At 50.5% G+C, this 27,362-nt stretch overlaps 1 protein-coding gene and 1 non-coding gene across 2 annotated transcripts in view; both read right to left on the reverse strand.

The window, feature by feature from the left end:
- CUNH14orf132 (chromosome unknown C14orf132 homolog) overlaps window positions 1–25,675 on the reverse strand; it is a 36,784-nt gene extending 11,109 nt beyond the window's left edge. The window contains exon 1 of the mRNA XM_013112232.3: window positions 24,747–25,675. Within this exon, the coding sequence (XP_012967686.1) occupies window positions 24,747–25,109 (363 nt within the window). The 5' untranslated portion in view covers window positions 25,110–25,675. The remainder of the gene's footprint in view (window positions 1–24,746) is intronic.
- On the reverse strand, window positions 12,863–13,029 carry LOC121139637. The gene has a single exon (XR_005876545.1). It is a non-coding gene; the product is annotated as a U1 spliceosomal RNA (small nuclear RNA).
- Window positions 25,676–27,362: the final 1,687 nt, after the last annotated feature.

Genomic DNA, 27,362 nt, shown 5'->3' on the forward strand with positions numbered 1-27,362 from the left:
TGTTTCCTGATGAGAAGGTAGCAGTTCCAGGGCAGAGCTGGCTAGCTGAAAAATTTCTCAGCAATATGTTTTGATGTGTGTGCTTCTGATATGTCTGTTATACCATATAGATGTACTTAATTAAATTAACGCCATTAGCATATTGGTACAAGGTTGTAACAACAGCCTATAGGCGTTCCTCAACATCTCCTAATTACCTGACAGATCTGCTACAAGTCAATACTGTCCTGAGTAGGAGATGTCTTGCTATGCCTGTCCTACCAAGTATCAGGTAACTCCAGTGCCATGTGTCATATGTCCTGTGTGCCACCCCCATGTCATGGCAGGGAGGATGGAGTTGTGTGCAGCCTGCTGCTGCTGCTGCCCAGTATCCAGAGTTTGGTGCGACCCATTTCATTAGCCCTGGGAGAGTCAAAAAACTTATGATGAGCCATTATGTACTGGGGATCTTCTATACAGACAGCAGCAACGAAAGCTGCAGCTTTTTACCAGTTACATATTGAAGAGAGGGTTGGCGTCTAGAACATTATATAAAGAACTAAAAAAAAAAAAAAACTGGACATCAAGAAAACACACACCCCAAATAAAGATGGGCACAGAAGTAAGTGGAGTTCTCAAAAGATAAAACAGTTAAATGTTCAACAGAAAGGGGAGCGAGGAAAAAAATGTATAGAGCTCAATAAAAACAAGTTTTTAAAAAAGAAGAAATGTTCAACATCCGTAGCCACCAGAGAAATTAAAATTAAAACTGCTTTGAGATTTAATCTCACTCTAACCAGGATGGCCAAGATCAATAAACCAAATAACGGCACATGCTGGGACAGATGTGGGGGGAGGGGGACACCTGTTTGCTGCTGGTGAGAGTGCAAGCTTGTGCAGCCACTGAGCAAACCAGTGTTGGAGGTTCCTCAGGAAGATGGGACTTGATCTACCTCAAGGCCCAGTTCTTCACCCAGAGGATGCTGTGTCTTACTATGGGATATGTGAGTGTGTGGAGGTCCACACATGTGGAGGGCAGAGGTCAACCCTGGGTATCTTTGCTCAGAATCCGCCCACCTTGTCTTTTGATAGTCTCTCACTGGCCTGGAGCTTGTAGGCTGGTTGGCCAGTGAGCCCTGAGATCCCCCTGTCTCTGCTCCCTTCAGGACTGGGATTACATGTGCAGGCAACTATACTCAGCTTTTATGTGGGTTCTGGGGGGGGAGGTCAAACTTGGGTCTTCCTGAGTACATGGCAAGCATCTTACTGACAGTCATATTCCCAGCTGTGGTGGTTTGAAAGAAAATGGCCCCCAAAGGGAGTGGCACTATTAGGAGGTGTGGCTTTGTTGGAGTACATGTGGTCTTGTTGGAGGAAGTGTGTCACTGTGGAGGTGGGCTTTGAGGTCGCATATGCTCAAGGTACCTCCCAGTGTCTCAGACAACTTCCTGTTGCCTGCAGGAAGTAGGACTTTCAGCTCCTTCTCCAGCACCATGTCTGCCTGTGTGCAACCATGTCCCACCATGATGATAACAGACTGAACCTGTGAACTGTAAGCCACCCAATTAAATGTCTGTCTTTATAAGAATTTCCATGGTCATGGTGTCTCTTCACAGCAACAGAAACCCTAAGAAAGCAGCCCGAGTTTTTACTTCAAGAACAGGAGAACACCGAAGACTGTTTCTAGATAGGGGCTTGGGAGTGGTGGTCTCTTATATTCAGTTAGCCCTGCATTCTGCCATGTGGTGGGAGTCAAGTCTCAAAGAAACTTAGATGCTCTCCTGCAGGGAAAGCCGCACATGCGTCACAGCGACATGTACAGTGCATGGATCTGCATACACGTAAATGAAAGTGCCAATATGGATTGTGACCCCACAGACGGATGTATGCCCCGGCTGCCTCTGCGTAAGGCGGGCATGAGATAAGGGAGACTGACAGCCCTAAGAGAAGATGGGCCATCACGACACTATATACATTTTCATTTTTACAGCACAGAGCGTTCTAATTGAGTCCTCCCACCCCTCCCCCACAAGGAGGCTGATCCTGGTCAGTGGCTGCATGGGCATCTGTTACTTTTTGCTCTTTGCTAATGTCACGATGGGCAACACTCTGAATGCAGGTATGGGCCACACTGTCAGGGTCACAATCTTGGCTGTTTTCTGGACTAAGACTCACTCAGTGGGAGGGTCACCGTGTAGCCCACGGTGGCTGAGTTGGCGTGAAGAGGTCTGTGCACGTTGGGCAATGTCTATGGGAGGGTCCTGTCTGTATCCCTGATCTCCATTCTCTGCTGGTAGCTTCCTTAAGGGGCAGGGTGCCTTCCATAAGGTGGAGGTTACACAAACCCCTCTGGGACCCCTCTGAGGTGACAGTGGCAGATGCTGTCCTGAACAGTAAGCTCCCCTCTGAGGAGGACACTCAGGAAGAACTAGTCTGTCTGTGGGGCTCTGGACACGGGGTTTGCTTTGTCATTCTGGCTCTGTCAGACTCCTTAGTCAGGTGGCCATTCTCAGGGTTCAGTGGCCTGTCTCCTTCCACCTCCCCAGAGCCTGGGGGCCCACCTACAAACAGAATGTAACGTTCTTGGGATGTGGACTTTAAACCCACACAGAGACAGAAATATTCTGACTGTCCCGTGTCTACCGTAGGCTCTGGTGCTCCCACTGGACTCTGGACAAGGAGACCTGTGAGCAGTTTGTACTGCTGACAAGAAGTCCCAGGCAGACACTGAGTAGACCAGAGTGAGCTACCACTGGGCTGTGAGAGCCACACTGCAGGACTTCCAGGGCGCCCCCACCAGCACCCTCAGATGAGACACGTGGTACTCAATAATGAAAGTCAGAGGAACAATAAGTACCTCAAGGGAAAAAAGGGGAGCTAGAGCCAGCGAGATGACTCAGTGTGTCACAGCACTTGATGGCCTTAATTGAATCCCCAGGATCTACATGATGGATGGAGAGAACCGACACCTACACATTGTCCTCTGATCTCCACAGGCATGCTATGGCATGCCTACACATGCCTCCCACCCCTAAATGTAATAATGAAAATATAAAGAATACTGTATCCTGTGTGGTGGTTTGAAAGACAATGGCCCCCCAAAGGAGTGGTGCTATTAGGAGGTGTGGCCTTGTTGGAATAGGTGTGGCCTCGGAGGAAGTGTGTCACTGTGGGGTGGGCTTTGAGATCTCCTATGCTCAAGCTACTCCCACTGAGACAGACCACTTCCTGTTGCCTCCGAGTCAAGATATAGGACTCTCAGCTCTTGCTGCAGCACCATGTCTGCCTGCATGCCGCCATGTCTCACCATGATGATGACAACGGACTGAACCTCTGAAACTGCAAGCCACCCCAATTTAATGTTTTCCTTTACAAGAGTTGTGTAGTCACGGTGTCTCTTCACAGCAACAGAAACCCTGACTAAGACATCTTGTAACTCAGCTACTGCACTGAACATATCTAAAAGTTATTGTTGATCTGACATTCAGCTTCGGCAGGGAGTCAGCCCTGTGTTTCTCTCTGTTCCCTCTGACCGGCCTAAGCTTGCTGACACTGAGGCCCGGTACCAAGGCCCACCTCCTCAGCTGTGTCGCTTCAGAGCGCACCATCTGTGGCCTCTTGGGTGACCTAGTTCTCCAGAGAATTCCCGACAAGCCTCCAGGCAGAGTAAATATACAGATAATTTCTCTCCTTGCTAAATTCTCAGAGTCTCTGTGCTCTAAATACAGAGGTTTGTATGAGTCATCTGTCCTTCTCTCACAGCAAACACTGAAGGCCAACTCTGTACCAAGAGGGCAGGGAAGGCGTCAGTGATACTGCTGTGGGCTGGCTCCCAAGCACCCCTCAAAGGCCCATGCGTTAAAGGCGTGGTCTCCAGCTTGACACCACTGGGTAAAAATGCAGACTTAAATGCAGCCACAGATCGGCTCCATGCACACTAGCACTGATGCAGGGTCAGGCGGCCGAGCATTGGTTTTAGCCATCTTCCTAACACCCGATATACCTCTCTCATTACAGCGTGCGTGCACACACAGGCACATGCAATGCACATGCACCCTGCATGAGGTCATAGGTTAGAAATGCCTTGAAGTGCCCTTTCTTTCCTCAAGCCTTATGCCATGACTAGGGATTTTCCTATGGTCAGAACTGATTCATCTGTTTCAAATAAAGGTATAAGAGCAAAGCTTTGTAACACACACACAGTTCATGTGGGGTCTACTGCTGAAGTGTCTGCTTGTCCCCCTGTTTCCCCACTCCCAGGTGACGTGGAAGGACAATGCAATATGGAATATAATATATTTATTTACCAGAATAAGATCTTGCACACAAAGGCTGGGGAGTCAGAAGCTTGGCAGGCTTCCAGAGGAAGAGAGAAGAGGGATTCATTTCTATTTCACTTCCCTTTGTCTCCACCTGTCCTAAATTTCCTTATCCCTGCCCTTAGGGTGGATAGTTTTGTGGTGGTCACCCCTACACCCAGGTCTTCCTGCAGTCTATAAGTATGGTCTGTGTTCTGTGTGCTACAGGTTTCTCCCGGTGTCTAATGGCTCAGAAGAGGAACTAGGTAGCGACAAGAATAGAGTTCAGGTAGACCAGAATGGGCTTCAGGAGTGCTCAAGAGGGCGGACATATCCCTCTTGGAAAGAAAATGACTGGGTACAGACTGTAGGATTAACCCACCAGGGTTGATGGTGGAGGAACGGGGTCTCCCAGAAAGGACAACAGGAAGCATGTGTGGTGAGGAATAAGCCTGCAGGTGGCATCCCGGGAGGCTCCTGGAGTGATGGGGTGAGGGTAGGACTTTGCCTGGCTCAGCACCAACCGCAGCTCTGGTTCCTGGAGCAGGGCTCCGTCCAGCAATGGGCCACCCTGGCAGTAGGGTTGCGTTCTGCCGTATCAAACCCCTCCCCGCCGAACTCTGGAAGGTGCTGAAGAGATGCTAATGGCTGCAGATCTGAAGACTCCCCCAGAGACCGTGGCTGACCCCTCCAGCGTGGTTCTTCCACAGAGACCGCAGCTAATGGAAATATTTGCTGCCTACCAGAGAATCAGCCATCCTTGTTGCCTAGCACCCATGCTCCAGAGTTTTCCACATAAAACAAAGTGCGTGCAACAAAAACACAAGTAACATTTACTCAGAGTTTGCTCCGGGCCAGGTGGGGCTGGGACCATAAAAACTTGAGGGTATTTTGTCACAGATCCACCCCTTGTTTTCCAGGTGGGGGAACTAAGGCTCCAAGGGAAAATGACTGAGTCGAGACTCAGGGAAGAACAATAGCTTCCCTGAGCCTGCAAAGCTCAGAAAGTAATTAACCAGGAACTAAACTCTGGGTGTTGCAACGCACAACCCCCACCACCATCCCGGGGGGGGGGGGCACCGTAAGCATTCAGTCACCTGGCCAGCCCCTGTCACCTCTATGTCCTAACATCGCAGTGACAGAGATACTTCCCTCCTTCAGAGGGGATCTCAGCTGGTGGGGAATTCAGGCCGCAGCATCCAAATGTGACCAGGCATGCGACAAGGGTACCTGAGCTTCTGTTTGAGGACATGCTGGCCTTGTCTGTGTTTTTGTTTTCTTGTTTCTCTCAGCAGCACCAAACCCTCAAGCTACTGGTGCTCAGTGATTTTCATGGGGTCCCACCAGAGCCTGGAGACCAGTGGACCTGGGTCCCAGTGACCGAGCCCAGGGCCTAGCTTTGGCACAGAACGCTCTGCTCCCTTGCCTCCCCCAAGCCCACCATGCCAGGGCCCTCCACGCCCTTTCCTGCTGGCTCATTTGCCCCGTGACTGCTGGCGGCCCTCGGCATACGCTCGTCCCCCTACCGAGCCTCTCCTGGGTGCTGTATCATCTGTTCTCAACAGCCCAGCATGAGGCAGATCCAGAGAGGCACCGTCACTTTCCTGAGAATGCACAGCTTTTGAGGAATTGATGAGAAACGGAATGGCAAACTGGCCAACTTCTAACCTTTGTCACCCACTCCGAGTTCACAGCTTTCTCTGCCGGAGCCCGACACTAAGAAACCTCCACAGCAGACAAAGCATTGATTACGTTACACATGCCTGTACTTATATTATCCTGCCAGCTACTATAATTAGCCATGCACTTACATTACAGGCGTGTCTATCTTTCCCCGGACTCTGAGCCTTTCACAGACAGACAGCCTGAGATGAGTTTCTTCTTGGATCCCATGCACGGCACAGCTACTTAAATGAAGTAGATTATAAGAGCGAACTGCAAAACTGTTTCCTCACCCATGAGCAGAGCTACAGCATGGCATGCAGACAGCTAGCTGCCTGCTCTAGTGGCTCAACCCCAGAGAGGGACCCAGGAAAATAATGTATTTTTGGAAAACTTGAGAACATTGCAGAATTAAGAGTAAAAAGCAAACAGACTCCTTTTTGGGGCTGTTGCCATAGTAACTCAGCACACAGCAGTAAAAAAATGCTGTCTCCATAGAGCCATCATCTTTGATCACTAATAGTGAAGGGAACATTAGCCCTGGGGGCAGACATGTTGCATGTGGCTGGTCACCACCTGGGATCTGTCCTCTGTGGTGTAGCCATAACTCAGAGGGCCGTGGAGGAGCCTGGGCTGTCTTATAACTTTCTGGTTGAGAACAATCAAGGAAAAAAATGGCCAAGAGCAGCGGAATGGCTTCACCTCCTGGCCAGCCTAACCTCCCATGAGTGGCTGTGGTCGGTCCCTCTGAAGGTCAACGAGGTTCCAGACATCTCTCAAAGTGTCAACTGCTGAGCAGACAGAAGACAATGAGGGTTTTAAGACTTTCTGTTAGGGGAAGGGATGACGGAGTTACAATAGATTGCAAACCAAACCTATTCCACCTCCGAGGGCTCCAGAGAGCCTCTGGAGTGATTCAGTTGCACTGATGGAACCAAATATAGATTCCCTTTCCCTGAACAGAACAGGGCCTAGGGCTGCAAGGCGAAGGGTGGGGAATCTGACCAATTATTCCTGAATTCATAAAATAGACAGACATTTTGTTGAGCATCTACTATACGCCAAGAACAGGCTGGAAGCCAGATGTATAGAGAGAAACACATTCTTGGAGGAGGGAAGGAGGGGGTGGTGTAGGAAGGGAAGAATTGGAACAGGATGGAGAAGGGGTGTATCCTGGAGAGTGCGGTGGTGGCTGCAATAATGATGTGTCCAGAGTTCCCCTTATTGATCCAATCCTTTGGGATGTTCGTTCTTCCTTCCTCTGCCCCGGAAAGTTCTGTTGAGATTAAGCCACCAACACACTTGGGATTCTACACTGGGGAGCTGGTGAGTCACAGGAAAACTCCTCCAACATTCCAGTCTCCTCCATGCGGCATCAAGGCTCCTTCGTGAACTACAATCACAGTCACCTGGACAAGCAGGAGACACTCAGAGGCAGCTGTGCCTGGCTGACCCTACCTGGCTCACTTGTGGCTATTTTTGTATGTCCAGTTGGGTCAGAGGAGAGTCTTCTGTCTCCAGCGGCATTCTGGAAGTGCCATCCGAGCCCTGACTGAGCACACGGAACAAGCCATGCTGCCATGAAAATGAGGGTGTGTTGTGGGTGGGTCAAATCCTATTGCTCAGTAGCTACTCTACACAGTGGGCCTCATCAGAATATAAGGATGTCAAAGGGACCTTCCAGGAAAGCAGACACAGTGACCTTTCAAAGCATGCCACCAACCTGTGCCCCAGCAGAGAGGACCTTATAAGAGGTAACTTCCTAAGCCCACGCTGTCTGTCCTCTGGGGGTGGAGTCTAGGCCGTGAGTGTGGCTGGGGAGAAGTATGCAGCCAGGAACAAGGAGCTGTGACTTTGGCCCACGGTTGCTAGTTGATGCTACATCAGCACTTCTGTCTCTGCTACAGTCAAATAGATGGGTGGATCCCCATCTTGCCCTACGCCCAGATATCCCGCAAGCCTCAGATTAAATAATTTGCCTCTCTTGGGATTGAGGTCCTGTTTTTTTGTACACTGACATCTACTCTGAGGACAATCCTGGCAGGAGAGATGGCTGTCTTTGACCATGACTCTTTGGCACAGTGAAGGTAAATTTATAAATCAATAAAATTAAATCAATAAAATCTCAATGCATTACGGCAACCTCAAACCTGTATCATGTTCCACTCAATCTTTTTCATGCTGGAGACAAAAACCATCTTAAAAGCCAAACTGCATTATTACCAAGAGTACTTAGGGCATCTAGGGGACACAGTGCCCCCAGGAAGTGGTGATCTTGGCAGACCAGGCTGAAAATGGCACACTGACCTTCGGCTGGAAAGCCCAGGTCTAGTTCCAGCTGTGGAGGCCCACAGGGACTGTTGTGGCCACTACCCTGGAATTGTGGATATGTGCAAAATCCTAGTAGCCTTCAGGGAGGTAGGCAGATTTTCCCAACTCAAATGGAATTTCCTTCTTCCCCTGATGAAAAAGCTGGTGAGGGTGATCAGGGTGGAGATTCCCATGGGTGACTGTGATGTCTGAGCCTTTATGAAATGATCCACATGAGGTAGTTAGCAACGACCATGGTAATAAAGGCAATTAAGAGGACAAGAGTCTTTTTTATAATGGTCAGACCAAGAGTAGGCTAACGCCTCCAAAACACTTGGTGCTGAAGCTCAGGGGTACAGCATTTGTAAAGACAAAAACCACAATTACATCAGTGTTCCAGGGAGTTCCATCAGTGTTAGAGGGCATTCTGGCTGGTCTTATGTCAATTTGATACAAGCTAGAGTTATCTGAAAGGAGGGAACCTCAATTGAGAGGATGCCTCCATAAATCTGGCTATAAGACATTTTGTTAATTAGCGACTGATGGGGGATGACCCAGCCCAGGTGGATGGTGCCATGCCTGGGCTGGTGGTCCTGGGTTCTATAAGAAAGCAGGCTGAGCAAGCCAAGGGAAGCAAGCCAGTAAGCAGCTCCCCTCCATGGCCTCTGCATCAGCTCCTGCATCCAGGATCCTGCCCAGTTTGAGTTCCTGTCCTGACTTCCCTCAATAATGAACAGCAATATGGAAGTGTAGGCCCAATAAACCACTTCCCCTTGCTTTTTGATCATACTGTTTTGTCACAGCAACCTTGTAACACCTGTCTTTTTGCAGAACTTAGCAGGATTTTCTGGATACAACATTTGCAACAGGTAGACAAATATATTGGCCAATAAAAGAATACACAGGTGAGAAGGTACAGACATCAATGTACTTGCGTTGCAAACATGAAAAACTGAGTTCAATTCCAGAAGTTGTGTGTAAATTTCCTGTAATCCTAGCACTTGGGAGATTGAGACAAACAGGTGTCTGGGGCTCCCAGGCCTGCTAGTCCTGGTTCACTTAGCCAACAACAGGGCCAGCTTCATTTCTGTTAATGTGATAAAATATCTTGGCCCAAAGCAATTTAGGGAGTGTGGTAGTTTGAATATACAAATGCATGGTTGATGGGGGAAGTCCTTCTGTGTATACGTTGTCCTACTAGTTGATTAAATAAAGCACTGTTGGCCAATAGGGAAGCAAGATAGGTGGTACTAGAGGTCGAGGAGGATTCTGGGAAACTGAGCCAAAGTCAGTCATGATGTAGGACACCAGAGGAATAAGAGGTCCAGACTCTTTTTCTGGTAAGAGAAGACCACGTGGAAATACTCAGATTAGCAGTTATGGGTTAATAATTAAGTCATAGCCAGCCAATAAGAAACCAAGCAAACGGCCAACAGCTTCATAATTACTATAGCGTCCTGTGTGTCATTTGGGGTTGACGCGGCACTGGGACCAGGCTGGCGGGAAGACTACACGTTACACTTGGTGATATTTATAAAGCTGGGGATATGGCCCAGCAGCAGAATGCGGGTCCTACATGCTCGGTGTCAATTCATAAGGCCGTGAAAGGAGGTGACACAGAGAGAGGACCCAGGACGACTGCTCAGGCGTGCTGCCTACCGGCATCTGTACAGCCCTGTGCAGCTGGATACTTTCCGTCTTCCAGTTTTTGGGGGTTTGTTTTCTTAGGCTGTAGTTAGAGAGCAGAGCCCCCAGCGCGCCGGGCAAGCCGTGTGTTCCCACAGCCACCATCTCACTGCTTCTCTTGTCTAGCCCGCACACTAGGTGTGGCGGTTCCTGCTGAGCAGAGAAACTGAGGTGTATCACCTGACCCATGTGACCAGTGGCGGAGCCTGGGACATGGATGCGTTTCCCATCTCAGGCCCTCTTCAAGGCTCTGGAGGACAGGCCGCCACGTGTGAGATGAGAAGACTTGCCACCGAGGATGACAGGCAGTGAGAAGGGGAGAAGATTTCTGGCTCAAGACAAGAAGGGCACGGTGAATCAGCCAGTTTGCCTGACACGTACGGGTGTCACACTGCTATATTTAGGATGCAGCATCCTGAGGCTTCTCATAAGTGACTACAAATCCCCTCGCTGCACAGTGTGGCCAAGCACACCGGAGTTTGGAGCGACTCAGGGACTTCCTGTCAGCACAGCAGGACGAACACGGCTACCTGCCTCCATCTGAAGTCACTGCTTTGATAGGTAGTGAGCCTGTCCCCCCTGCCCCCCCCACAGGCATTGGAGATGCAGACACTGTGGGCTACTCACTAGCTCTTGATGATATAAGAACTGATTCTGCATGGGAGATTTGGCCCCAGCACTCTGTGATGATGAAATGGCTTGTTAGAATTCACACCCAGGTTTCTAGCTCCATTTTCAAGGTACCAGGCCCCAGGGGTTACAGAGGCATTGGTGTTTTCTCACTAACCTGAGGGGCTCAGAGAGGGAGGTGTGTAGGGAGAGATCTATGTCCCCATAGCACTGGCCATGCCCATGGTCACAAGTGCATAGAACATACGGGGGATAAAAGAGCTTGGGGTTGGAGACTCGCTCTCCTTTGGGTTCTGGTTGCACTCTGGTCATGTCCTGGAGAACAGTGTTCAGACCTTTGGTTCTGGGCTTTCTTGGCTTCTCATGTAAGTGATTGCTCCCTTAATAAAATATCTTGGGGCTGGAGAGGTGGCTCAGAGGTTAAGAGCACTGACTGCTCTTCCAGAGGTCCTCAGTTCAATTCCCAGCACCCACATGGTGGCTCACAACCATTTATAATGAGATCTGGTGTACTCGTCTGCTTCCAGGCATAAAGACAGGCAGAACACTGTATATAAATAAATAAATTTTAAAAAATCTTATGACATTCCCATTTTGTGTAGCACAACATTTTAGCAATAGAGGTGGCTGTGTGTGGAAAGGGAAAGCATTGCATTAGCTCTGTGGGGGCGTGGCTCAAGTCACCTGACCCGTCCCCTGTCTGACTCTCATCAGACACCCCACTTCTTCACCCCAGGCTTCCTCACCAGGATCCATGGGGTGAGCCATGTGGCCTGGAGGGGTTGTCCCTACAGCTGCGCCCCCTAACACTGGGTGGCAGGCTGGAAAGAGGGGAGTCAGTGGCACTTTGCTCTCTGTGTGAGGCCCCGTATGTCTGTTGGGGGCTTGTCTGGGATTGAGGGTGATCTAGGGCTGCGAGGGAGTTGGGATGTTGTGAGCTGCAGGGGAAGAGGAGCGTGTTTCAGGCTGTGTGCAAGCATCAGCTTCCTGGGACCATGATGTGCTGGGGTCATGCTTACCCTCTGCAGCTTTCTTGATAGAGTTAGCCAGAGTTAGCCTTCACTGGATACCTTTCTACAAGTTGCTGGGCCACAGGGTTGAGTGGTCAGCACTCATCCTTGGCCACGTCTCACAGAAGGTAACCCAGTTTCGGGGTCAAAGCCATCAAGGAGTGTCCTTCAGAGCCTTTGCTCCAGTGCCTAGAACAGTAAGTACCACACTGCCTAGAACAGCGCCCATACTGTACAACTGCCAGACACTGCGGAATTAATGAGGTAGGTGGGGATGTACCAACTCTGCAAACTGTCTTCCCCTCTCACTGGTGAAGAGCAAGCACACAAGGGATCACGCTCAGGTGCATGGAACTCTGGGGCAGCAGGGCTGCTTCCCTGAGCCCCCCTCCAAAGCCCCAGATGGCCTCTGTGGGCGGCAGAGCATCCCACTTTAGCTGGCACCCATCCTGGTGTCAGAACTGAAGCTCTCCCGTCCCGAGAGAGAGCTGTGATTGTTGGTCCCATTGCACTTGAGTGACCATCCTGACTGACAAGCGTGGAGGTTCCGAGGGTCAGCCCTTTCTCCAAATCCTTCCCCAGAGCCTGCATGGCCCCAGGGCAGGTATCTCCACCCTTCTGGCCCTTTCTCTTCAGTAAGCTGAGAAGCACCCCACGTGTACACTACAAGATGCAGCAGAGGTTGGAACAAAATGCCACACAAAAAGCCAGATGTGCCAGGACCTGGCACTTGGCAGGCATACTGCAGGGGACTAAGGGGACTGAGCGGGTGGGGTTGGAGGGACTGAGAGGGACACTCTGTCCCGGTAGGGAGTGCTGGCCTTCTGGGTCCACCAGGATGAGGCCTGCTTCCTAGCACTCCCTGCTTTTGTTGACCTCTGTGCCAGACCTTTACATATTCGCTGGGTCTGGCCCTGGGCTGGGGCACAGAGAGCTTGGTACATATGGAATGACGCTCTCCACTGTCGGGGAGCATCAGACAGCGTGGCTCAGACTGAGGGCTGGCCAGAGCTGTGGGGTGCAGGACGGGGGAGGGCTGCATGGAAGGGCGTGGAGTCCCTTCCTTCCAGTTTTGACACCAGTCCATCTGAGCCTTGACAACTCCCTCAGCCGTGGTCCATTCTGCCCATAGAGTCCAGGCCTGAAGAGGATTGTGACAGGAAGTCCACGTGTATGTGAGCCTCAGATCTCCTTCCAGCACTCCTCAGCTGACCAGCTGTTAGCTAGTTCCTGTCCTTGGCCATAACTTAGCTCTTTCCCTGCCTGCATGACTCAGGGTACCATTTTTAGAGGAGAGTGAGAACTCAGTCCCTCACTATCACGAATTATGCAGTGGGGTTTCCCTCATTCGTTCCCGCATTTGGGGAAATCGCAGGGGTTGGCACATCCGGAGTGCAATGGATAAGTCTCGCCCTGGGAAAACCACCTTAGTGATTTTCCTGCCAGGGAAGTATTCTGGGTACCATCTTAAAGCCTGTGAGCCCACATGTTTTTTCCTCTCTCATGGGCGTACTCACTAGATTGCCCTTTGGGGTGACTTGCCCTTTGGGGGTGCCATCTCTGTTATCCATCCCTGCTTCTCCCATCTGAGGATGGGGTCCCTGCCTCTCTGATGGTGTCCTTTATGTCACTTGTGCTCTGACATAGGAATGAGCAACAGCAAAGGGGATGAGGGCTGGAGAAGCTGGTCCTGGAGCCCCAGCACCCCCCACTGCCCATCTGCACGGCTCGCCATGCCATGCTGGTTGGCTGACTGACACAGCAGGCCCAGGTGAACTTCTGCGGGAGGGAGAAGGCAGGGCAGGAGGGCAGGAGGAGGGGGCAGCGGCTGAGCTGGTGCCGCTGTGGCAGGGCGCACAGCGGCGTGTGGGAGACGGTAGAACCCATTAGTCACCCTCAGGCCTCCCTTGGCACGGAAGCCCGGCTTAATGCATTGCTAATCAGCTTCTAGAGCTGCGGGTTGAGGCTACAGATGGGGTTTCCTTGCAGGACCTGCAGGGACAGGATGAGTGGGAGGTTGGCAGGCTCAGTCTGCAGCATATGCCCCCTCCTTTGCTGCCTTCTTTCCAAGGGGCTTCCTGGGGTCCTGATGTTGAGACTGAAGCTTCAAAAATAACCAGATTTAGCCGGGTGTGATGGTGAGTACTTATAATTCCCTCATCTGGAACGTGGATGCAGGAGGATTGCAAGTTCTGGGACAGTCTGGCCCCACTAAAACAGAAGCCACCCCTCCCAAACCAGATCCAGACCCAGCTCTGACATTGGGATGCACCCCTCCTGGCTTCCTGGTATAATCAACATCAGGATCAGGGAACGGCTCCCCCAGCCTCTCCTGGAATGTCCTGTCACAGGAAGCACACACCGAAGAACCCAGGCCGGCAGTCGGCACAAGGATTCAGCTCTGCAACTCTGGTGTCAGACCTTTGCTTCCAGTGTAGGGATCTGAGGTCTTGAGTTGCATCGCCTTCAGAAAGACAAGTTCATGTCCAGGGTTCCGGTGTGGATCCAGTGTACATTTTTTTTTACCACAACGGGAGAAAAGGGGGGATGGATAAATGGATGGTAAAACATAGGCTTAAGAAATTCTGCTTCCAGGCCGGATGGAGTCGTTGGGATCAAATTCACTCACTCAACTGGAAAACACAGATCAGTATATGACGAGTTTTCAGGACTTCGATGTCAAGCAAGTAAGGCTTGAATATGGAGAGAGCACGGTGACCCTGGAGGCCTGCAGAGGGCACTCACAGTGCCCACAGACTGTGGCTGGTGAGTCGTGCATGCGCACATGCTGCTGGGACACAGTCAACCGAATGGATGGCAGTGAGCAGTGCCTGGTGCCCACACAAAATCACCACTCCTGTCTCTTCCCATAGGCCACTCTGTGGATCTCATAACTCACAGGGCAGCATGGATACTGGGCCAGCCTTGTTAGCCTCAATAGTTATTGTCAGATTAAATATGGCCCTTTGTAATGCCTAGCAAATCATAAATCCCCAAAGAGTCCAAACTGCCCCCAAATGAGTGGGTTTTATCCAGAATAAAGATGGAGAATGTTTAGATAGAAATACCTATCATGCAACGAGGTGAAATTCACAGTGCTTAGCCAGGTGTGGTTCACACGCCTTTAATTCCAGCACAAGGGGAGGCAGAGGCAGGCGGATCTCAAAGTTCAAGACTAGCCTGGCCTATAGGGCGAGTTCCAGGACATTCAGGACTACACAGAAAAACCATGTCTTAAAAGAGAGACAGGGTGGTGGTGGTGGTGGTGGCGGTGGCGGCGACGGCAGCGCACGCCTTTAATCCCAGCACAAGGGGAGGCAGAGGCAGGTGGATCTCTGTGAGTTCGAGGCCAGCCTGCTTTACAAATGCTATACAGAGAAACCCTGTCTTGAAAAAATCGAGAGAGAGAGAGAGAGAGAGAGAGAGAGAGAGAGAGAGAGAGAGAGAGAGAGAGAGAGAGAGAGAGAGAGAGAGAGAAAGGGAGAGACACACAGAGAGAGAAGTTCATAGGGTTTGGCATCCAACCAAGAATGATCAGACAGGCAAGGAGATGCTACCCAAACTAGGAGGCAAGGGCATCAAACACATGCTGAAGACTAAGAATTAGGGTGAGAGGACATTCAAAACTGTTACATTGTGTTCCACGTGTTTTTAAGAGGCTTAAGTAAGCAATGAACATGTTAAGAAAATGCAAGATAATTCTTAAAAGACACAAATCAAGTGTCTGGAGATGACACCCACAGTCTCTGGGATAGTAATGCTCTGGACAGGCTTGCCACTAGTTAAAAGACTGCAGAAGAAAATTGTACTGATGCTGAAGAGGTATTGATGACAGCTACTCACACGAAACAGCGAGAAAAAGAACAGAGTGCCAACGGGCTGTGAGGCAGTTTGAGGCAGCCTAATGTAGTCAGAGTCTCAAAAGACAAGAAGAAGGAACAGAAAAAAATACACATCAATGCCAGAAAAGTTTCCGAAGGTGATGAAACTGTAACACACACATACATTTTCCAGATTTATTTCATTTTTGATGACATGGACATGTATGTGGGCTGGTATATGCATATGATTGCAGTACTCACAGAGGATGGAAGAGTGTCAAATCTGGAGTTACCGGGAGTTATGAGTGACCCGATGTGGGTGCTGGGAACCAAACTGGGGTCCTCTAGAGGAGCACACACACTCCTAACTGCTGAGCCTCCTCTCTTGCTTCCTGTGCATACACTTGGAAGTCCCAAATGCTAGAAACACGAAAAGAACTGCACAAAGGTAAATCTTCACCAGATTGCTCAAAATCCTGGGAAAAGGGTAAATCTTAAAAGCAGCCAGAGGGGAAAAGAGACACCATTCTTAGAGGAACAAAATACAGACAGCAGAAGATTTTCCCTGGAAACAACACCAGCCAGAAGTTGAAGCCGCATTTTTAACTGAACCCAATGTCCAGGCACTCAAAAGCTGAAAGGATCCGTCCAGTCCTTCAGTTAGCACTAGACATGGCAAAGCCCTTCCAGGCAGAAAGAAAGAAAGAAAGAAAGAAAGAAAGAAAGAAAGAAAGAAAGAAAATGATGCCCCAAAGAAATGAGGCTACACAAATGAAAAAAGGCATAAGTAGTAACTAATGCAGGGGGAAATACGTAAGATTTCCCCCTTATTAAGTCAATTGAAGAAAACGGACTTTTAGCAAAGAGAGTAATATTGTTTTATGGTTTATAACATACACACACATCTCAGGGAGACAGGGAAGGTGCAACTATGGGTCTCCAACTCTTGGGACAGAAGCAAAGTTTGGCCCAACAGTAAGACAGAGCACACAGAAACTGTTATATAAGTGATATTTACCTGGAGATGCACCCCGCCCCCCCCCACTCTCTGGGCTCCATGAAGCTCTGGGTTTTAAAATACTACCTGGAAACTTGATCTAGAGAAGTGCCTGTGATTTTGATGCCTTTGCTAATTATTCATTACATTCCCACAGACATGGCACCACAGCCTCTTCTGCTGTCTGAGGAAAACACCCAGGCACTTACTAGGTCTTTTCAGTGGGAACCTGAAGAAGACAGGCCGACTGGTTAGAACCATCTGGGATAATAGGCAATTTGTACTTTAGTGATAATTTTTGTTTTAAGAAAACATGGACTGTTGGGGACACAAAGGTCCTTGTCCCCAGAGAGCACTAGGGGGCCAGGGTTGTTGAGTACTCAGGGGCCTCTCCTCGAAGGAAGAATTGCCTATTTCTACCCACAAGGCTGGGACTAAGTATTGTTAATGACCTGATGACCTTTTTGTTCTCTGTGGAGGCAGACCACACCCAAATCCCCTGAATGTGTACCTAGACTGTCTCTCCCTAGACCTTTATCTTCAGCTCCAGCTAACAGACCCATCTGCAGGGGTAATGTCACACGCATGCTATGCCCTGCTGACCTCTATGCTGTCTTGGGTGGAGACCATACTAGATTCTAGGCCTTTTAGCTGTAGAGCCCACCCTCAAGGTCACATCTACTTTGCCAAGGACTTTCTGTGTAGTTGCACCGTAGTCTTTATTGTGCACCTGGAGTAGGAATGACTGTTGCTTGGAAGCTTTTCCCCAAATTGTGTTTTAAATATGCTGACAATGGAGCTGGGGTCTAGCTCAACAGTGGAGCTCTGGCGTAGCATACATGTGTCCCAGGTTCAATCCCCACTACTGTAAAAAAAAAAGTAGAATAAAAAACAATCGATAAAAAATATGTTGATAATGAACTTCTGGGCATCAGACTCCCAGAGTTATGATCCAGGGTGATGAAGTCAATCCCAACTGAGTTATCACTGTCTCCTTCCCTCTTCTCACTTCATTTTCCTGCCTGACATCTGCGGGGACCCAATACCCACCCTCCACCTTACCTCCCCACCCCGCCCCACAAATGGGCTAAATAGCAGATTGCATGGCTCCCCAGGATTCTATTTCTTGTGCAGTGGCATTCTCTGGACAAGAAATGTCTACTAATTTCTGACAGCTCTGTTGGAAAGATCCCACAGGTTCCTTTATGCAATACAAAGAAGACCTTTGTTTTCAAGAGAAAACAGAGCCATTTGTCCAATATGACTAAAAGTCTTTTGTGGTTCTCCCTCTCTGTGAAATAAACAAAATAAGTAAAAAGCAAATTTACTGTGAGCTCCTAAGGCCCTGGAGGCGAGGCAAGACAAAAGGGCAGGCAGGAAATATCTCGGTAGTGGTTAGACCCTCGTGGTGCTTCCGGAAACAGGCCCAGGGTTGGCATCCTGTTCCAGATGCTTTCCCACCTGCAAAGGCCATGATTCTGAGGGGTGGGCTGAGGGAAGATAAGGGGGTAATCTCATCTCCCCAGACCAGAAAGCCTTCTCAGACTCCTCCGCCATGAGGTTAAGTCATACGAGTTGACAGGTCTGAAATGGTCAATTATTTGCAGTTGCACATGACATAATCTCCACCTAGTTCAGAGTAACTATCTACTCCCCTAGGCTTGGTGAGATACTAGGCCTTGAGAATCCACTGGAGCTCCAAGATAAACCCAGCCCACACTTCTGTTCTGTGTGGTTCAGTGCAGTCGCCAGTCTCCAAGGATGCCACAGTCCATCTTCCTGCCTTCCTGGACATGCCGGCCAACACACACAGATCACTGTGGTCTAGTTCCTTCCCTCTGCATCTAGATTGCCAAAGAGCTTTCTCTGCCAGGAGGATGTAGTGTTGTAGGCACTGTAGGACTTCTGAGCTTAGGTCCTAAGCAGCCTGAAGCCTCTCCCTGGGACCACTGCCCTCTCACGTTAGGGGAACCAGTGCTACACAGGGAGGGGCAGACTCCGAGGACTCTTCTGGGAGGAGGATCCAGCTGTTAAATCAAGCCCTGCAGAGAGGAACACCATATAGAGAGTGGCCATGTAGGGAGGTGACAGAAATACCTCTGAAGAAGCCATGATTTGGATCCTAGATGTCGTACAGAGGCCACTGCAGTGGATACAAACTACCTAGCAGAGTCCTTGAATTTGTCCCTCAAAACTAAACAGCTTAGACACCTCCTTTCAATCTCTTAGCAACTCAGTAATCAACAGCATCCAAGCAGTCCATGCTGTGTCCAGCCAGTTTGTTACAGATTTCTAGTTAATTGTTAGCATTTAAAGAATCCAATCTGGAGGCTGGGGAGAGGGCTCACTAGGTGAAGTGCTTGCACATACGCACGAGGACCTAAGTTTGAGACCAAGGACCCACATAAAAAGCCAGGCACAGCGAGACACATGAGTAATCCCAATGCCAGGCGTCTAGAGACAGAAGGATCCCTGAGGCTCACTAGCCACCAGTCCTTTAGTGAACTGGTGAGGCGTAGGTTCAGTGAAAGACCTTGAATTAAAAGCTAAGGTAGAAAGCAATTGGATCTCACATGCACACACATATGCACCCGCGAGAGTGCGCGCATGCACACGTGTGCAAACACACACACAGACTGCATGCAAATATCGCCATTTCTACTTTTCTCTGAAACGCAGAAGCACCACTGCCCCAGGCCTGTGCGTATGCCTGGCACAAGTAAGAGCCACAGCATGGGGACTAGTGTCTGTCACACCTGCAGATCAGGCCTCTGCTCTTCAGGACATCACAACCCCTCACCACCCTGTTCCACTCCATGAAGCCACCCCACTGGCCCTGGCTCCCTAGCTCTGCCTTTCAATCCTTCATCACCTGCCCCTCTGCTCTCACCCACTGGTCGGCTCCTAGAGATTCCCGCCGGGAAGGACACACCGTGTTAAAGACTGTGCTGACCATGTGCGAGTTGCTTCCTCCGTCTGACTGCCCTCGCTCCTGAGTGTGTATGACAGCCACGTGGCCTTCAAGTCAAGCTCTATCAGAGGTGCCCAGGGTGGGCTCCCAGAGGTCCTGGGTCACACCTTCATATCCTGCAATCCCCTGTGGGCTTGACCCACGGATAATCCCCACCCAATGAACCAAATGAGCCGTGTTTTGTCAACATTGCGAAGGACAGGAGTCTGCTCACTGATCCTAAGGTGGGGTCTTCAGAACCTGGTGTCAGCTGGGTTGTGTCCCCTCAAGTATACTGACATCCCAAGCCCAGCACCTTTATTTGCAAAGAGAGTCTCTGTGCAGGTGCAAATGGATGACACTAGAAGAAACCATCCTGAGTGAGGTAACCCAGTCACAAAAAGAGAAACATGGCATGTACTCTCTCATATATGGATTTTAGACATAGACCTGGGGAGTGCCAGCCTACAATCCCATGGCCAAAGAGTCTGGGAAACAGAAACTTCATTCAGTGGCTGATGGAAGAAGAGGCAGACTCCCTCGGTTAAGTACTGAGCTGAACTCAAGAAAGCCAGTAACAGAGAGGGAGGACTGATGACCAAAGGGATTAAGACTGGGTTGGTTTAACCTGACAAGGGTTAACTCTTGAATCCCAGGCATCAGCCTGCGAATCCAGCATGGGACTGATCAAGACCCCCTGAATGTGGGTGTCAGTGAGGAGGCCTAGGTAATCTATTGAGCCTTGGGCAGCAGATCAGTACTCATCCCGAGTATACACACGGACTTTGGACTTCCATCCAACAATGTGAGATGCACTCTCACCCTGAACTCTTGGGGGAGGGTCTAGGCCCTGCCCTGCATGAAATGACAGACTATGGACACCCCCATGGAGGGCCTCACCCTCCCTGGGGAAATGAGGGTTATGTTAATGGGGGGGTTGGGGGGAGGGCACGGGAGTAGGGGAGGGAAAGGGAGAGGGACCTGGAACTGACTTGTGAAGCATCCTTTTCTTATCTAAATTTAAACTGAAAAATAAAAAAAAAGAAGATCAAGGTTCCAGGGTGACCCTCAGCCCCCTAAGACTGGAGACCGTATGAGGACCCTGCACAAGTAGAGAGGAGCCATGTAATCACAGAGTCGGAGACCCGAAGGGAGCATCTAGACGTCAGGGGGCACCAGCAGTGGCAGGGGACACCCTGATATTCAACTGGCAGGGGGCTGACCTCTTTCCAGGCTTTCAGTAATCAGGACAGGTGGACACCTTGTGTGGACCTCTGGCCTTGGAGCTGCAGGAGAAGAAACTCTAGTTTTAACTGGCTTTCTGCCCAATTGTTCATTTAAAGACTTGCTTAAACACTGCATACAGATAATGTTTGGTACATCTGAGAAGATGGGGGATTCCCTGAGGCTGATTCTAGAAGGATCCATTGCCCCCCCACCCTTCTGGGGGCTCTACTCCTTTGTTTGTGGAGGAGGTGGCTGTGCCCTCAGGCTATCTGTTTCTTCCCAGACTGCACAATGGGAAAACCAGAATCACCCGTTGGACTGCAGCTGGCCCCTGTGCCAGGCACATTCTACAGGAGGGACTCTCAGATTTGGAGCAAGTTCTTAGCTTAAGTATTTTAAGCTACGGCATCAGCATTGTGTTCGGAATTTTCCAGAGACACACATCTTATTATGGTCTAAGACTGGCCACAGAGCTAAGGACTTGGGAGGGCATCCTGCTGGCTGGGTGTGTACTCCAGGCCTCAGTCTTGATGGATACTGTAAGTTCTACTGTGATGTGGGTACCGGGGTGGGACTGGGGGACCCCAGAAGGACCCTAGGGTCAAGAAAAATTGACCAATACCAGCCATACACTAGCCACTTCGGAGACAGTCCAAGATATAAGCATGGCTGAGTTCTTATACATGCTTGATCCAAAGTGCATGGGAAGGTGTGGTCCCGTCACAAACCCTGTGGGCATGAGTGGCAGCTTGGCACACAGCAGGGTCCCTCCTCTAGCCCACAAAGGCCCCAGCAGCATCCCATTTCCTGAACTGCACTGGCTTCCCCTAGAGTAGATGTACACGGGTCCCAGGTTGTTTCTCAGAATTCAGTCTCTGAAGTTCCTAAGTGTCACCAACACAACATGCTCTGGGCCTAGAAAGTCACTATGGTGGCCCAGGTTTGAAGGGGAAGGAAAGCAGATGCGGGCTCCTGAGGGAAAGAACTGGTAGTAGCCATCTTTGAGTGCAAGAATCTGGGTTAAATCCTAGAGACCTGTGACTGACACCCCCCCTTCTCTAGTCCTGGAGTCTTGGTGGCCCTGCCCATCTGGTCTCCTCTGGCTACAGAGTGATGGATGTCCTGCACGTCCACAATCTCCAAAGCTTCCAGGATCCAGGGGTTGTAAGGGACTGTGTGGAGTATTCTCAAGGTGTCAGTTAGGGTGGCCAAGTGCCCCAGGGGCTCTATCGTAAACCTTTGAGGCTGAGCCTCTCCTATGCTCTGTCTCAGCCTCTTATAAAGCATGCAGGGCAGATCCCTGCATCAGGGGAACACGTCTACACTGCAGAGCTGATGGGTGTCATCTCAACACTTATTTTTTTGCAGCCCCAAACCCTTCCAAAGGTTCACATGCTGTGAATCATGTAAAATGCTGACAGGAATCCTACTTAGCATTGGCAGGACTTGGAGGCAGGAAGCTCAGGTCTGGAGTGGGTAGAGCATACTCCTGACCCCACCCATTCCTCCAGCTGCCATTCTTCACAGGGGAAGAGGGTTTCTTTCCCCAGGCATACATGCTGAAGAACCCACAATAGCTCCCAGTGCTCTCTGACTCAACTCAGATGTCTCATCTGTCAGTCAGCACCTTCCAAGCCTGGTCCTGACCTCTCACTCTCAGAGGTTCTGTGTCTCCTGTCCTCTAGCTCTCTGAAGGGCTCTGCCTATGTCCCAGGCCTCAGCACCTCCTTGCTTTCTGGAGAAGTCTCATTCTCAGGCTTGTTCGGGACCATCTATCTGCCTGCCGTCCTGACACGTCTGCTGCCTCCTTCTCAAAGTCCTGGTGTTGGTATACACATTTGACATCTTGCGTTTCACTTTCTGTTCATCTGAGTGTCTTCTTCATGAGGACACAGCTCATGTCACCCTCATCCAATCATCTAACAGGTACTTGTTGAAGGCCTACGGTGTGTCGGTTCAGTGCTGGGCCCAGCACTGGATCTATTTCTATTGCTGGGTCCTGGTCTGACCAATACACTGTAAGCACCCAGAGGAAGGTCCCGTCCAACTCTGTCCCTCAGCATGCCCGTCCTAGTGCTTGACAGGGTCCATGGCCTCGTGCCAAAGAAGTAAGCAGAGGGCCAGCATTTCTCTGAAGGTGCTCAATGTCAGACAAGAGGAAGCAGGGACACACGGACACACACACACACACACACACACACACACACAATGTACAGAGGCTGATTTTAAAAAGTAGCAATTCTCATCCTATGTTGACAGTGAGACAGATGTATAGCAGGAAGCAGGACTGACCACAGCTAAGGCTGTACTGAGCAGGAGGCACCATGGTGTCAGCACTCCAGAGGAAGGGGACTGGACGGATGGGCCATCTTGGAATGTGTTCCTAGGGTGAAGCCACACGGGGAAACCCCAGTATCTCTGCAGAGCCTAGGGTCTGGTTCAAAACCAGCTCCCTCCCTCACGAACTGCATGCCCTTGGGTAAATTGTTCCTGACATCTGGCATGCTGACCTATAGAACTCCAGGCTAATAGGACTTGTAAGAATCCACACACAGTAGGTCCTCAACAAACCTTAGTGTGTCTTCCATTGGTGTGCCCAGTCACATTTCTGTTTCTTTCGGCCAGCATGGTGCTGAGCACATAATCAATGCCATCTTTTGGCAGGAACAAACTGGCCAAGTGAAATGTGAATTATAAAAACAAAAACAAAAGCAGAAACCCTACTGCCAACACCACAAATAACAAAAACAATAAACCAAACAACAACAACAAAAACCCAAGACCTCTGCAGGCTCTGCCCACAGATGCAGAAAAGCCCTGTTTGTTTTATCAAGTCACCATAGCAACGATGGATGCTCTAGCCAGCTCTGGGGTTAGTTAGTAATGATCAATTTATCTTGTTACCATGGAAACACCAGCTTCTGTGGGATGCTGAGAGGATGGCAGCCACAGACATCCTGCACTTGCCTCCTCACTGCACTTACGGTGCAGCTAAACACACTTCCATCTGCAACGGGAGTGACTGTTTTCCTCACCATACAGTACTTATGTACAGGTAAACTTGAGACGGATCATCAGCGAAGAAGGGCAGCTTGTGGGAATTGCTAGGGTTATGGCTCCCCTGCTTAAGACCTCGCCCAACCCTGGATCCTGAGGTCCCAGAGCCAACCTGGGTACTTTGTGTCCTTTGATGCTCCCATTTGGGAACAACCCTCTATATCCAGTCTGGCTTTTGAAGTTACATTTTAAACAGACTTCCACCACACGGGTGAAGTTTGGAGAATGGAAAGTGTCCCTTCAAACATCACTCCTGAAGACAAGCAGCAGGGACTGGGGCCTGGACACACCCCCAGGAGACAATCAGGGTTGGCTTCTCTGCCACAGAAGGTGAAATGTCTGTCTTGTGGGTTGGGACTTGTGTCCAGCCAAATGCAACCTCACCGTGGTCACCTCTGAGTCTTTTCAAGGAACACACACGAGCCCAGAAAAGGGTCTGTGTCTTTGTTCTGGTTCAAAAGAATCAACACTTAAGATCACATCTCCAAGGCACTCTCCTGCCACGGAGACCAGACAGTGCGCACAGAGAGGTCATTTGTAGGTCTGCCATGAAGAGCTTGTTTTGTGTGGAGGGAAGGGTGGTGGGTTCCTGCTCAAACCCAGCACAAAGCAAAACTGGATTAAACCATCCATCTCTGTCACAAAGCTCTGTCACTGCCTTCCTAATCGGCAGGGGCTAAAGTCCTACCCACAGTGGAGGGAAACGGTGTTGCCCCGAGGACACCAACAAGTGACAGAGTGTCAGCGCCAGCAAAACCAGAGTGGGGAGGGCAGCTCCTCTCCAACCTCTCCTCTGCCAGTCCCGGGGCTCCAGCACACACAATGTGTGGGGGCTGGGCTGGGAGGGGCAACTCCAGCTGCCCAGGGTTCTCAGACTGTCTTGTTCAGAAGTGGGGCGCTCAACGGAGGCAGCTCCGCTCCACCTTCGGTGTGCGAGGGACACGGCCACTCCACCCACGACAGTCAAGCTGCCGGCCCTGGGTACGCGCACCAGGTGGGACTGCCGGGCTCGGGACAAAGGACCTGGCCACGGACGCTAGAGCTGCACCGGGGAGCACAGCAAGGCTGGGGTTCTGCAAACTTGGCGACCCAGGGACCGTGGAAAAGATTCCGGGTTACCTGCGCGGCCATAAAAGACAGATCCATGGTGTCGCTGCTGGCGTGGCTGCTGCTGCTGTTGCGGTCCGCGCTCCAGTCCTCGCTGCCGCTGCTGCTGTCGTCGCCTTCGCCGCTGCGGGTCCAGTCACCCTCACAGCTATCCCGGAGCGGGCACAACAGGGAGTCCTCAGGCCCCGGCGACCGTGACCTCAGCAGCCCCGGCGTGGCGGCGCGTTTGCAGCCCTTGCGGCGTCCTCGCTGACTCCGGGCTACCGCTCCAGACGTCGAGTGGGAGGGAGACCCCGGGCGCTGCGCCCCTTCACGTGACCACTCCCAGCCCCACCCCCGGGGGCGGGCCGAGCAGGACCCCTCATTTCTAGCCATCCTCTCTCTGCCTTGGCCGAGTGGGGAGACTGAGGCCTGAGGTGGGGCAGCTGGGCTGGTGAGCCAGCCTCCAACCCAAATCCAGTCTGGTGGGCGCCCTTCCCAGGGCACCTGACTCCAGCCTTCCTGGGGTTGGCTGAGTTACGGGGTTGATATACCTGGCTTTCAGTGGCAACCCTGTGCCCAGACTCCTGAGTGCTTGGCTCTTGAGCTAGGCAGAACAAAGTGGAAAGTCTAGCTTTTCTGTATTGTGTGGCTTGGGTAAATGAGTGTTTGTTTGAGGCCGGGTATCCTCATTTGTAAAAGGGGAGTTACAGAACCTAGGAATTAAATAAGACATGGCATCTGTCACCACAGGGTGAGCTGCAGAGTCTCTTAGTGGAGAGCATGGAGTGAATGTCCTTCCAGGATGACATACACAACTTGCAGACAGTGCCCGTGGCTCTGTTAAGATGTCTTACCTCAGAAAGGTAACTCAGGTGTCATAGCTGCATGCAGGGAGTCACAGAGATGCCCAGCGGCTTCTCTGGGGTGTGTGTCCATCCTTCCATCCTCTTTCTCTCCTCCCTCCTTTCTTTCTCTCTTCCCACCTCCCACCCTTTTCTTCCGGTTTGCTCCCTCTCTTGCATCCTGGGTCTCTTCCTCGTTTCCCCACCCGTCATTTCTGCCCCCTTCCAGTCTGTACTGGCTGGCTTTGTGTGTCAACTTGACACAGACTAGAGCCACCGGAGAGAAAGGAGCCTCAACTGAGGAAACCCCTCCACGAGATTCAGCTGTAAGGCATGTTCTTAACTAGTGATCCATGCCAGAGGGCCCAACCCATTGTAGGTGGTGCCATCCCTGGGCTACTAGTCCTGGGTTCCATAAGAAAGCAGGCTGAGCAAGCTATGGGGAGCAAGTCAGTTAGCCTCTCCCCTCCATGGCCTCTGCATCAGCTCCTGCCTCTGAGATCCTGCCCTATGTGAGTCCCTGTCCTGACTTCCTTCAGTGACTGACAGCAATGCTGACGTGTAAAGCCGAATAAACAGTTTCCTCCCCAACTTGTTTTTTGGTCATGGTGCTTCACAATAGAAACCCTAACTGAGACACAGTCCAAGTACCTACCTCGAGTCTCAATGCCCAGAACCACCCAACTGGGTCCCATCCCTCTATGGCAATGGTTCTCAACCTCCCTAATGCTGCCACCCTTTAATACTGTCCCTCATGTCATTGTGACCCCCAGCCCCTACCATGAAGCTATTTTTATTGATACTTCACAACTGTAATTTTGCAACTGTTACGAGTCATAATGTAAACATCTTATATTCAGGATATCTGAAATGTGACCCCTGTGAAAAGGTCATTTGACCCCCAAAGGGGTCTCTACCCAGAGGTTGAGAGCCACTGCTGTGTGGCCTGGCAGTTCCTCAGCCTGTCTAGAACCTTCATCACCTCTCTGCACTTTCACCATGAAGTCCTATACTTGCAGAGGTGTGTGTATGTGTGTGTGTGTATGTGTGTGCGCGTGTGCACATGTGCGTGAGTGCATGCATGCATATGCACATATGTGTGAGGTACAATTTAAAAAATGATACCCCTTGCAGTCTAACAAAAAGGATAAATGGAGCTGGAGAGATGGCCTGTCCATTAAAGACTCAGGCTGACAATTCAAAAGAAGAAGCAATGTACTTTAAACCCCCAGGGGCGTCTCTCCAAAGCTCTTTCTTGCCTGCCCCGCTGTGTGCCAGCCTCCTGTAATGGAAATGCTCGCCATCATTGTTCTCTTCTTACAGCCCCACACTTACCTGCTTCAAATCTGCGTGGAGACGTAGAATCCCTCTGAGGTGCCTTCTCCCCATTTCAGTCAGCGCCGTGTCTGTGTCGATGGTGATGGATGCTACCACCCGTCTGCTGGTGTTTACATGATACCCAGGTTTTCTCCTAAAGTGAACAACGCTTTGACCACTGCCTGTCCCCTCCCCAGGAATCTGTTCTCCATGTCTGCAATTACATCATTTCAGGAAGGTTCTATAAATGGAAGCATGACCAGTAACCCTCTGGGGTCAGTGTCAATCAACCTGGTTACCAGGAGATCCATCCAGGTTGTCGTGGTAGCAGCAGTTTCTTCCTTTTTATTGCTGGGTAGTGTTTTATTTTATTGATGTGCCACAGTTAGTTTAACCACACGTCTGACAGAGGGCATCTGAGGTGTCTATGTTCTTTGGTGCTTATGGAAACAGCTGCTATGCACACGCATGTCTCAGGGGTCATATG

Source organism: Mesocricetus auratus, unplaced genomic scaffold (genome assembly GCF_017639785.1).
Source record: "Mesocricetus auratus isolate SY011 unplaced genomic scaffold, BCM_Maur_2.0 Super-Scaffold_15014, whole genome shotgun sequence".
Taxonomy (NCBI): Eukaryota; Metazoa; Chordata; class Mammalia; order Rodentia; family Cricetidae; genus Mesocricetus; species Mesocricetus auratus.